Source organism: Salvia splendens, chromosome 8, assembly GCF_004379255.2.
Source record: "Salvia splendens isolate huo1 chromosome 8, SspV2, whole genome shotgun sequence".
In the NCBI taxonomy this organism is placed as follows: Eukaryota; Viridiplantae; Streptophyta; class Magnoliopsida; order Lamiales; family Lamiaceae; genus Salvia; species Salvia splendens.
This window is the reverse complement of record NC_056039.1, coordinates 12,082,630-12,094,330: the sequence shown is the minus strand read 5'-3', so window position 1 is coordinate 12,094,330 and position 11,701 is coordinate 12,082,630. Positions and strand designations below refer to the sequence as shown.

Below are 11,701 nucleotides of genomic sequence, written 5' to 3'. Positions count from 1 at the left end.
TTTAAAGATGAAGTATTGACTTGAATATCGTTGGAAAAGTGGATGTATGCTTTTAGTTGTGAAAAAAAAAGAGTTGTAAAAAAAAGAAGAATAATTTGGTGGTATAAGCTAGGCGAAGCCTAGAGGGGGTATAAGCTAGACGAAGTCTAGAAATGCGTAAGAAACCAAGTTTGGGGGAGAATTGGTAGATGAGAAGAGTCTATAAAGACTACTGAGGAGTTGAGTTGTTTAAAGAACGAAGTTATTATAGTTTCGAAAGGGATTATAAGTCACTTTGGCCAAATTTTCCTCACCTAACCAAAAAGCCTACATTACAACCTACAAATAAGACCTGTCAGATCCTTGATTTATAGTCACAAAATAGTAGAGGAGAGGTTAGATTTCGAGCAAGCCTATGGTAAACTATGCATGATTGATTGATTTGAGAGCTTGTATTTTACCTATACACTTTGAGAGTGGGAGAAGTACACTACATATCTATCTTGTGAGGGCAAATTGACAAGGTTGCGTACGTGTTAGTAACTTGAAGCAATGATCAGTTGGTTTACATGTGTGTGAAGTTATTGATGCATGCTATTGTTTATTAACTGAGGCAATGATGAGATCCAACTTATGTGTACGAGTTTATATTTGATTGTTGTCTGCTTCTTGTTTGAGGACAAACAAGTGATTAAGTTTGGGGGAGTTGATAAACTCGTATTTTAACTGTTTTATTGGGCATTAAACGTGATGATAATTGGTGTTTAAATGCATATTACTTGAGTTTACGTCCATATTTCTCTATAAAGGTGCTTTGATGAGTTTATCCAGTGTTTGAAGTTAAAATAGGTAAAAAGGAGTCAAAATGAGCCAAGCCGTGACTGGGGTCTGCTTCAAACGTTAATCTGCCTATCAATATGGGGTCCAAATCCTATTTTGAGAGTACCATTGTCTTCATCATCGAAAGAGCTTCGCGTGGGTACCTCACACGCCCCAATCGGAGTTCGGATGAGAGAGATATGACCGATCTACGAAAGCCGCGCGGACTGCCGGGAGCTACCCGGCCGGGTGGATTTTATGTGCAATAATTCCACCCGGCCGGGTGGCCAATTTTGTTCATAAAGAGTCCAGAGACTTCTACCCGACCGGGTGGATTTTATGTGCAATAATTCCACCCGGCCGGGTCCGTCTAACTGACGATTTTTAGCCCAGAATCGATTTTTCTGAGGAAAATAAAAAGAGAAAGGCTAGGGCAACGAAAATTCATTCTCTCCAAGCCGCAAAAACACACACTCTCTCTCTAGGAAGCACTCTTGAAAGAAGATTGGAGATTCAAGCTTCAATTCCTCCGCCAATTGTAATCCGTATCATGGTTTCCCTTGTTTTTCTTAGTTTCTTTTTGTTATCTACCTTGAACATGAGTAACTAAACCTTTTATGTAGAATTCTTGGTGAAGATGCATTGATTCATAGTTTTAATCCAATTGACTTCGTTTTTATTTTGCTCTTGTAATTATTTGAATTATTCTTGTGCTTTTTCCTAACAATTGCTTGATCACCAATTGGGAGTGTTAGGATTTCTTAGAGTAATCGGGAGATGAAATATTTAATCTTGAAAGAAGAATAATTCACACCTTAATTCAATAAAACTCGGGAGAGTTGAGATTATGAGTGGGATCTTTAATCTAATTAAACCTTTGGGAGTTAGGTCTAAGATTTAGAAGGGGACTTCACTTATTACACCTAATCCACAGATTTCTCACCTCGGGAGGGGGTTTAATCTACAATTGTGATTGATTCAACAATTCGAGAGACTTTAAATGGTAAATTGGTTTTAATTGGGTTAAGCTATGAGTTGTGCATCGGATCCTTGAATTCTGCATATTTCTCCATCATCTACACAACTTGCTTTATCACTCTCTTGTTTATTTGTTCTATTTTATTATCTGAATTTACATGCTTTTAGTAGTTGTTAGTTTCAAAACTAAATTTCCTGATTGTCTGGATAATAGTTGAAATTTGTTCGTGGTACTTAGGTTTACACTTAATTGTCTCTGTGGGATACGATATACTCTTGCTTGCTAAATGCTACAATAACCCCGTACACTTGCGGGTATTAATTGGGTAAAATAAAGTTGAGTCACATACGGAGTTCTTTCATTTCAAAATATCAAGAATACCCGTGTACCGGAGAATATATATTGGAAATGAGCACTTTTTATTGTGTTGAGCGACGTTTGAAAAAACAAACTACAACGGAGCATATGAGATCAAGCTAAGATGGGTCAACCGGTCAAATTCATTTTGTAATTTGATTGTATTTGAGTTTTAATTTATAAATTGTCTTACATATATGTGGGAAAAAGTACTGAACCTATTGTATGCAGAAAAGTATCGGAAATATCGAAGTTTCGCTATAACGTGATTTTTGGTACGGTATAATAGCTTACCGAAAGATTTTGGTACAATAACAGTATAAATTTACATATATCACGGTATATCGTGACATACCGAAATTTCAGCATATACCATAAATTATGATATATATATCATTATATATTGTATGAATAACATATACCATGAATATCAAATATACTTATATATATTAAATATATAAATAATATATTATTATATATTGGTACAACTATATAGCGATATAATGTACTGAATTTCAGTATGAAATAAAATTTTGGCATACCGAAATAGTGGTATGGTATCAATATTAAAATTGATATGCCGGAAATTTGGTGTACCAAATTACTTTATATCATAAGTTTCAACACTTGTTCCATGAGTAGGTTTTAAACATGCACTTCACACACACACAAATTTCACGCACATAATCCTTGCACATTATTGTATGAGGTGCCGAGTTCGAGCCCTCTTGACATCAGTTGTAATTTCCTCCTTTCTAAATGAGCTTATTTGTAATTTCCTCCTTCATATAGGAGTTTATTTTAAAAAAAATTGCACAAACATACATTACACACAAGAACAACACAACATACGCACACACACAACACACACACACACCCCTACTCACCGCACACACATCTACACTTTAATTTACACACTAACATACACAAAATATATAAATACACACAATACACCCACACTATTAGAGCTAATACTTTTGTCATACTAAAGATTTGAGCTATAACCCCTTTAATACTTACACTCACATGTTCTCTCTCCTATTATACACATTAACCAACAATTCCTAAAATCATGCCGACAAAGAAATATGTGCGTTTGAGATGACACGGGAAGTAATACCCAATTGGTAAATTAAGAGAGGGAGAGAGAGAAAGGTAATTAAAGTAGTGTTTGTGGATAGTGAAACCAACATTATTATTAGTATTTAATGAGCTGTAATGGTGGGCCATAGTGATATAAGTTGTAAATAAATTGATATACATGTGTAATGAGTTGGGGACAACTTTTTATATTTGAAAATACCAATATTTTTATGGAACGAACGTAAATAAAAAAGTGCATGTATATTTTTATGAGACGAAAGGAGTATATAACATTGAGTTTGTCATTAATTATTTATTACTTTGACTTAATAATGAATGAAATTTTTTCGTAATCTAATGAAATGTTGGCATCTTGAGTAAGATAACTAATATTAAATAACGTTAGTAAAATTAAATCAGCAATACATTTAATTAATTAAATAATATTATATGTCCTAAATATGAAGAAATAATTAATTAAAAGACTGCCCAGTTTGTATTTATGGCATTGAGTTCAAAGTGTGCAATATTAATTTTTGGGATATTGGTCTCTAAAATCATGAACTTTTGCTCAAATTTTGGTATTTCTCATGAACTTTAAAATTAGTCTAAAAAATCATAAACTTTACATTTTGTTTGTTATTTCCCGTGGCAGGTCAATCAACATATCCAACCAACTTCCGTGCATTTTTTTTTATCTTACTTGGCACTACTAAATCAACGTGATTTTCTACATAGCTTTTTATCCTACTTGTCATGAACTTAAAAAGTAATCTAAAATATTATAAACATTTCCCGATTGCCACGTATAATAAGATTTTTGCCGAAGATTTCTTATTTAGGCTGCCATCAGAAATAACAAACAAAATGTAAAGTTTGTGATTTTTTAGACCAATTTTAAAGTTCATGGGAAACACCAAAATTTGAGTAAAGTTTATGATTTTGGGGACCAATATTCCTTAATTTTTATATTAATAAAAAAACAATATTTCAATGAGTTAAATTTATATTGGGGTAATATTTTAGCAAAATTTCAGTTGGAAAGCCCAAGCTCTATCTAGTGTGACAAGCAAAGATTAAAAAAAAGAAAAGAGTTTATTGTATTGAGTAACGTATGGCGGGTAATGTGGAATGGAGCAATTTCTTATCCCAACTATCTTCACACATTCAATCCAACGTTAACAAAATCCCCCACAGCTTATCTACTCTCCTCACCTGCAATGGCTGCTTCCCTTTCCCCCAAACCAATCCCACCATGCCTCACACTTCCTCCCTCAACTCCTCCCCTCCAATCCACCACCACACTCTCCTACTTCCCCCGCAAAGCGGCCCCTCTCCTCATCCCCAACGCGAAGAAGAAGAACCCCTGGCTTGACCCCTTCGACCAGGGCGACGACCCCGAGATGGAGTACGGCCAGCTCTTCTCCGACGGCAAGCAGGACGAGGACCCCCGCCCCCCCGACAACCCAGGAAACCCCTACGGCTTCCTCAAGTTCCCCCAGGGCTACGCCGTCGAGATCGCCTCCCTCGGCCTCAAGATCCGGGGCGACGTCAGGAGGTGCTGCTGCGTCGTCTCTGGCGGCGTCTACGACAACCTCCTCTTCTTTCCCGCCATCCAGATGATCAAGGACCGCTACCCCGGCGTCCAGCTCGACGTCGTCACCACCGCCAGGGGGAAGCAGGTTTATGAGATTAATAAGAATGTTAGGTTTGCTGATGTGTATGATGTTGACGATCCGTTTCCTGAGCCGGCCGACTACACTGACATGATCGGTCAGCTTAAGGTAGGGAAGATAGATAAGACTCGAAGATGGATGAGTTATCTGTCCTATCAAACTAATTGTTGTCGATTTTTGCAGAACAGGTACTATGATATGATCTTGTCGACTAAGCTGGCCGGGATAGGGCACGGGGCATTCTTGTTTATGGCTAGTGCGAGGGACGTGGTTAGCTATGTTTACCCTAACGTCAATGCTGCCGGAGCAGGGCTCTTCTTGTCGGAGACATTCACTCCCGCCACCGATAATCTGGCCGACGGCGGTTACCACATGTATGTTTGTTTGTTTGTTTGTTTGTTCATCAATGGGAGAAGAATTTATCATTCTTGAAAAAAAAACAGGGGAAACAGAGTATATGAAAATGTTGTTGTGTTTGTTTGTTCATCAATGGAAAAAAATCATTCATTCTTGAAAAAAAAAACAGAGGAAACAGAGTATATGGTGTATATATGAAAATGTTGAGATGTTTGTTTGTTCATCAATGGGAAAAAAATATCATTCATTCTTGAATCAAAACAGGGGAAACAGATTAAGTGGTGTATATGAAAATGTTGTGGTGCTTGTTTGTTCATCATCAATGGGAAAAAATAATTTATAAAACAGGGGAAACAGAGTATATGGTGTAGATGAAAATGTTGGTGTGTTTTAGGTATCGCGAGATGATAGATTGGCTAGGGAGGCCGTTTCGTAGTGTTCCTAGGCAGGCGTTGCCTCCGCTGAAGGTGTCGATTTCAAGGAAGGTGAAGGAGGTGGTCGAGGCCAAGTACACGAGCGCGGGAGCAGTCAGGGGGAGGTACATTGTGGTCCATGGCATCAAATCAGATTCAAAGGCCTCAATGCAGAGCAAGGGAGATACTGATAGCTTGCTGCCTATTGAGATATGGGATGACATAGCTAGTGCCATAAGGTAGGCTACAATTTATCAATTTCAATAGTAGTTTATTTAGTTATCTACTTTATTTGATCAACACTGTGACAGTGGACTCACTCCATTGTTCGTGATCCCACACGAGAAAGAGCGGGAAAATGTTGAATATGTTGTTGGAGATGATGCTAGTATAGTGTTCATTACCACCCCAGGGCAGGTTAACCTAAATTTTTTCATATGCATCAATATTTTAATTATTATCTAAAATTAAGAAGATTGTCTAATGTAAAAACTTTTAACTTGTTGTGATTAGCTTGCTGCTTTGATTAATGATTCGGCGGGCGTGATATGCACCAACACAGCTGCTGTACAACTTGCAAATGCGCGCGAAAAACCAAGGTGATTAATATCATACTTACAGAATGTGAGCATAAAGAGTTAATGAATAGCCTAACAGTGCTTTTGTGGGTGCAGCATCGCATTGTTTTGCTCGGAAGATAAGGCTAAGGTATTCGTCCCCAACGCGGAAGAGAAGAAGTGCGCGGTTATATCGTCAAAGACAGGAAAACTTGTGGATATAGATGTTGAAGCTGTTAAGACAGCAGTTCAGATTTTTAGCTTGCCTTTGGCTATTGCATAGCTAAATGCTAACATGCCATATCTCACTGCAAATATTCATTTTCTTACATTTAAGCATCTGCAACTGCTGCCTTTTTTAAGTGTTGATCATAGAAAATATATGTACTGTATATTTCAATTACCAAATAAAAGATAAATTTCTTGCTTTTGAGAGTTGGGAGTTTTGTCCATAGCCCACTATGTGGGATTTTTCAAGTTTTTTTGGAGCATCCATTAGTTTTTGGAATGTTTTTTGGACTTGTAATATGAAATGTAAGATAAACATTTTGAGGCATTAAAATTTATTTATTTTTTGTTTTCTCTCTTGTTTAAGTTGGGAAGTGGCAATGGAATTTATGACTTAAACAATGGACTTCTTAGTGATTGCTTATTAAAGGCGATGGTCTCTCATTAGAAATTGAAACTTTTGTGTTAGAATGTAAAAATACAAATTCGACTTTTATTAATAACAATCCAGAGCTAAAATAGAAAAAATACTCAACTAAATTAGAATTTTTAGAAAAATGATTCAATTAACGTGCACGGATGTAGCAGTATAAGAGAAAAATATGGATAAGAGAAATGATGAATCATCCAGCACTGTGGATGTTGTAACTTATTGTGCTTAGTCAATTCACCTTTACCAATCAAAGAGCAATTAGACACATCAACCTGTGTTTTCTTTAATTTCCTCCATTAAAAATCTAAAAAGGGCAAAACTTTGTTTGCCATCCAATCCAAGACCTCTCCCCATATTATATCATTTCTATTCTTTTCCATCAAAGACATAAGCAAAATTAAGAAAAAAATTCATTGAAGAATAAATAATTGCAGATATCATGTGTGTGAATGTGATCATCACCGCATGAATATAAATCCATCATAAATATTAAACTCATCTTTTACATGTTAACCAATTAACAAGCTTTTTTGTGCATCATTTCATTCTCACAAACCAACCCCACCTCATAACTAATCTTTGCCATTAATATAATCTCGACTTGTTTAATGACCTCTGTAATACGTATGATGTGGAAATAATTAGCATGTCATCCCTACTTTATTTCCTCTTTTTCTATGCATCGTTTTTATATCAATTATTTTTAGGCATCGTGAAATTCATATTTATTTTGTCGGCCTCAAATGTAAAGTCTCACGCATGGCATTGGTTAAATAAATATTCTAATCCTATTAACAGTTCAATTTGCCAACTAGTTTGTAGTTTCAACGTTAAAATAATAACCAAGCCCATGTGAAAGCGTTAGTAATTAAACCCACAAATTCATGTGTCATAATATAATTATGATTAGTTCAGATTGTAGTGAACAAATAAAACAATTACTTAAGAGCAACCAAACGTATTATTGCCCTAAACCCTTTACAACTTCTAAACTCGTAAACTTAATCTCAAATTCGACAATTAAGCTAATATATTTTCTTTGATTACAAATTCATCATAAAAATAAATGATAAGAAAATATGAAAAGATTTAATTCTATTTTAGCGATCAGCCGATCACCATTTTTTATATATATATAAATATATATTGTGTGTTGTTTAAATTGGTAGAAAACTTGTGAAAATAAGTGAAATGTAGGGTTTTAATCTATGCAAAACTAGATTTAAATACAGAAACGCAGAATATCATGCGTAGTACATTTTAGTTCGTTGTTAGTTTATTTTTAGGTCATTATAACAAAGTATGACCTAAAATGATCTTAACATGACATTAAATCCAAATCTTATAGTATGACTTAAAACTGCTTAATTATGACCTTCCGTATTTTTGGTTAATTATTGACCATTAGATCATCTAATCCTAGGGCTAAGATTTAAGCTGCATTTCTGGATTTAGATACATTCTTGTTTTGATCATCTCCCGTGAAATGCACGTATATATTCCACAATTTTCCACCAAAGAAAACACATTCTAAGCAAAAACAATATTAATTTCATTTTTTTTTATCTTAGTGTATACACTTTTTAATTAACTTGGTAAAATTAATTTTTACGCAAAAGATTTGCAAGATTAGGAGTAGTTTTATTCTGGCCATCTGCTTTAAATCTTAGGCAATTTCATTGTCAATTCACACCAAAAGTTTAGGGAAATAAAATTCTAAGTAAAAATTATATTCTTAAACATAGCAATCTCCAGGCATCCGTGATAACTTTGGAAGAAATCTGCAATTGATACTTTAGAATTGGATTTTTAATTAAATCGCGATCATATCTTATATTGAATGTCTTAATCTGCTTTATTAGTTGCATTAAATAAATATGAGTGGTCACTTTCATTTAAAAAGAGCCAATAGCGGCGCGGAAAAAGTATTTAATCTTTCTATTAAGGTGTGGCTGGACCACATTAGGAAAACCGCAAATATTATTGTGCACTTGATCACCATCTCTGTTATTTTGAGTAAATGTAATTTTATATTGTAAAAGTTTATCTTTTTGTAAATGTACCCCAAAACATGTAAAATTTCAAATAAATAACTACACTATATTTTCCCCCCATTTTTACAGTTCTACCCCACAACATACTCCACATATATATGTATTTTGACCGTCTTCGTTAATCAAATCTAAGGTATTTGAATTTTGATGTCATTCGACATGATAAATAAGGCGGTTATTTACGTCTCAAAAAATCTAGTCCAACACGATCAAACCAAATGTGTAGGTAGATCATCACTTTAAAAAGAGAAGATCGAAACATAGGTGATAGAACTTCCTATTGTCAAATCTGAAATAAGTTGGCAGACATTCTGACAAAGACAGTAAACTTGAAGAGCTTTCATAAAGTATTAGTCAAATTAATTTTTAGAAATCTTGTCTCTTAAAACTTAAGGGGAGTGTTGAAAAGAAATAACACTCAAAATATAAGAATAAAAATTGGGAGAATGATTAATTCCAAAGAATAGGAGCATACCATGTATATGCACTTCTACTCTATAATTGAATCAAATACACAATATAGAGATTAAACCTATTCTTTTGTTTATCACGCCCAAAACTAATTGAATTGCCCAAAACTAATTGAATTTGTAACTGCAAACTCCAAGAAATGTAGTAGTACTAAAATCAACAATTAATTCTTTTTTAATAATCAATTTATATATATATATATATATATATATATATATATATATATATATATATATATATATATATAGGGATGTATTCATTTCCTTTTCCTATATTTCCTCCTTTTTCCTTCTTAATATCAGCCATTAGATTAGAGAAATGGACGGTCAAGATCAACATTGGGTAATTAATCTCGTGTTGCATTATTTGTCCTATTTTATGCATTATGAGGGTACAATAGTAATCTAATAATGGCTGGAAACCGCTACGAATAATGCACCACATGGTCACGAGTAATGCATATAATTGCCTATATAATGCACAATATGTGAACTGCAATGCATACGAACAAGATGTGCTGTGTTATGATGTTTGACACACGTTTCTTGTTTCCCCTAAGGGTTTAATAAGCTTAGGGGCTAGGGTATAGTACGTAGACACGTATGTAATCTTCACATGGTAACGAGTAATGGATATAATTGACTATATAATGCACAATTTGTGAACTGCAATGCATACGAACAAGATGTGTTGTGTTATGATGTTTGACACACGTTTCTTGTTTCCCCTAAGGGTTTAATAAGCTTAGGGGTTAGGGTATAGTACGTACGCATTAATAACAAATTATAAAACGATACGAATAATTCACCAAATTGTCACGAGTAATGGATGTTATTAACTATATAATGCACAATATGTGAACTGCAATGCATACGAATAAGATGTACCATGTTATGATGTTTGACACACGTTTCTTGTTTCCCCTAAGGGTTTAATAAGCTTAGGGGCTAGGGTATAGTACGTATGTAATCTTCAATCCGTTGATTAACCCATATACACAATACCTCTAATAATGCATAATATACTGAGATAATGACAATTAACAGCTACATAATGCACTACCTAAACCAAATAATGTACATACGTATATTCCAATAACAACAATTTGTTAGTAATGTCTACGTACTATACCCTAGCCCCTAAGCTTATTAAACCCTTAGGGGAAACAAGAAAACGTGTGTCAAACATCATAACATGGTACATCTTATTCGTATGCATTGCAGTTCACATATTGTGCATTATATAGTTAATAACATCCATTACTCGTGACAATTTGGTGAATTATTCGTATCGTTTTATAATTTGTTATTAATGCGTACGTACTATACCCTAGCCCCTAAGCTTATTAAACCCTTAGGGGAAACAAGAAACGTGTGTCAAACATCATAACACAGCACATCTTGTTCGTATGCATTGCAGTTCACAAATTGTGCATTATATAGTCAATTATATCCATTACTCGTTACCATGTGAAGATTACATACGTGTCTACGTACTATACCCTAGCCCCTAAGCTTATTAAACCCTTAGGGGAAATAAGAAACGTGTGTCCAAACATCATAACATGGTACATCTTATTCGTATGCATTGCAGTTCACATATTGTGCATTATATAGTCAATTATATGCATTACTCGTGACCATGTGGTGCATTATTCGCAGATACCAAAATGTGGCAGTTACTTTTCCGTCAAATGTCAATAATAACCCTGTAATGCATACAACCACCTTCTATAATGCAACACGGAACCAGTTTTATAGAATCAATCTGATCCGTTGATGCCTTAGATCTAACGCGTAATATTAAGAAGGAAAAAGGATCTAAGATGTGAAAAGGAGAATAACGCTCCCCTATATATATATATATATATATATATATAGGGTTTTGATCCATAACGCTCCCCTATATATATATATATATATATATATATTATATATATATATATATAGGAGTGATTAATGTTTAACTAATTTTAAGTTCACAACTAGAGAATAAATCTCAGCCACACATTTTAATACTTCAAATTAATCCTATATCTTAAGTAATCCTATTACTTAAATATAGCCCAAGGGAACTTTTGGAATTCAATATTACTAATTCAAACTTACGATTTCTTCACCATCACCATATTTCCGTGATTTTCTTAGCTCATTCACGATTCACGATTTCTTCCAAAATTCACGATTCTTAAGCGTTAATCCTCTGGATTTGTTCATCATGATTCGATTCCAGATTTCAGATTCATCACGATTCCAGATTTGTTCATCTCGTTCGTGATTTCCAGATTTCTAATCA

At 34.4% G+C, this 11,701-nt stretch overlaps 1 protein-coding gene across 1 annotated transcript; it reads left to right on the top strand.

Annotated features, from left to right (window-relative positions):
• The first annotated feature begins 4,356 nt into the window (after positions 1 to 4,356).
• Positions 4,357 to 6,655, top strand: LOC121745148 (photosynthetic NDH subunit of subcomplex B 1, chloroplastic-like). Its single transcript, XM_042138942.1, has 6 exons — positions 4,357 to 5,001; positions 5,077 to 5,267; positions 5,645 to 5,902; positions 5,975 to 6,080; positions 6,177 to 6,262; positions 6,338 to 6,655. Exons 1-6 carry the CDS (start codon positions 4,438 to 4,440, stop codon positions 6,501 to 6,503), a joined length of 1,371 nt encoding a protein of 456 aa, XP_041994876.1. The 5' UTR covers positions 4,357 to 4,437; the 3' UTR covers positions 6,504 to 6,655.
• The last annotated feature ends 5,046 nt before the right edge of the window (positions 6,656 to 11,701 follow it).

Bases quoted from the DNA above. Each gene is read 5' to 3' on its own strand.
- LOC121745148 (XM_042138942.1), top strand. From the start codon at position 4,438: ATGGCTGCTTCCCTTTCCCCCAAACCAATCCCACCATGCCTCACACTT. The intron at 5,903-5,974 runs GTAGGCTACAAT...ACACTGTGACAG, and splicing joins GACATAGCTAGTGCCATAAG to TGGACTCACTCCATTGTTCG. The intron at 6,081-6,176 runs GTTAACCTAAAT...TGTTGTGATTAG, and splicing joins TCATTACCACCCCAGGGCAG to CTTGCTGCTTTGATTAATGA.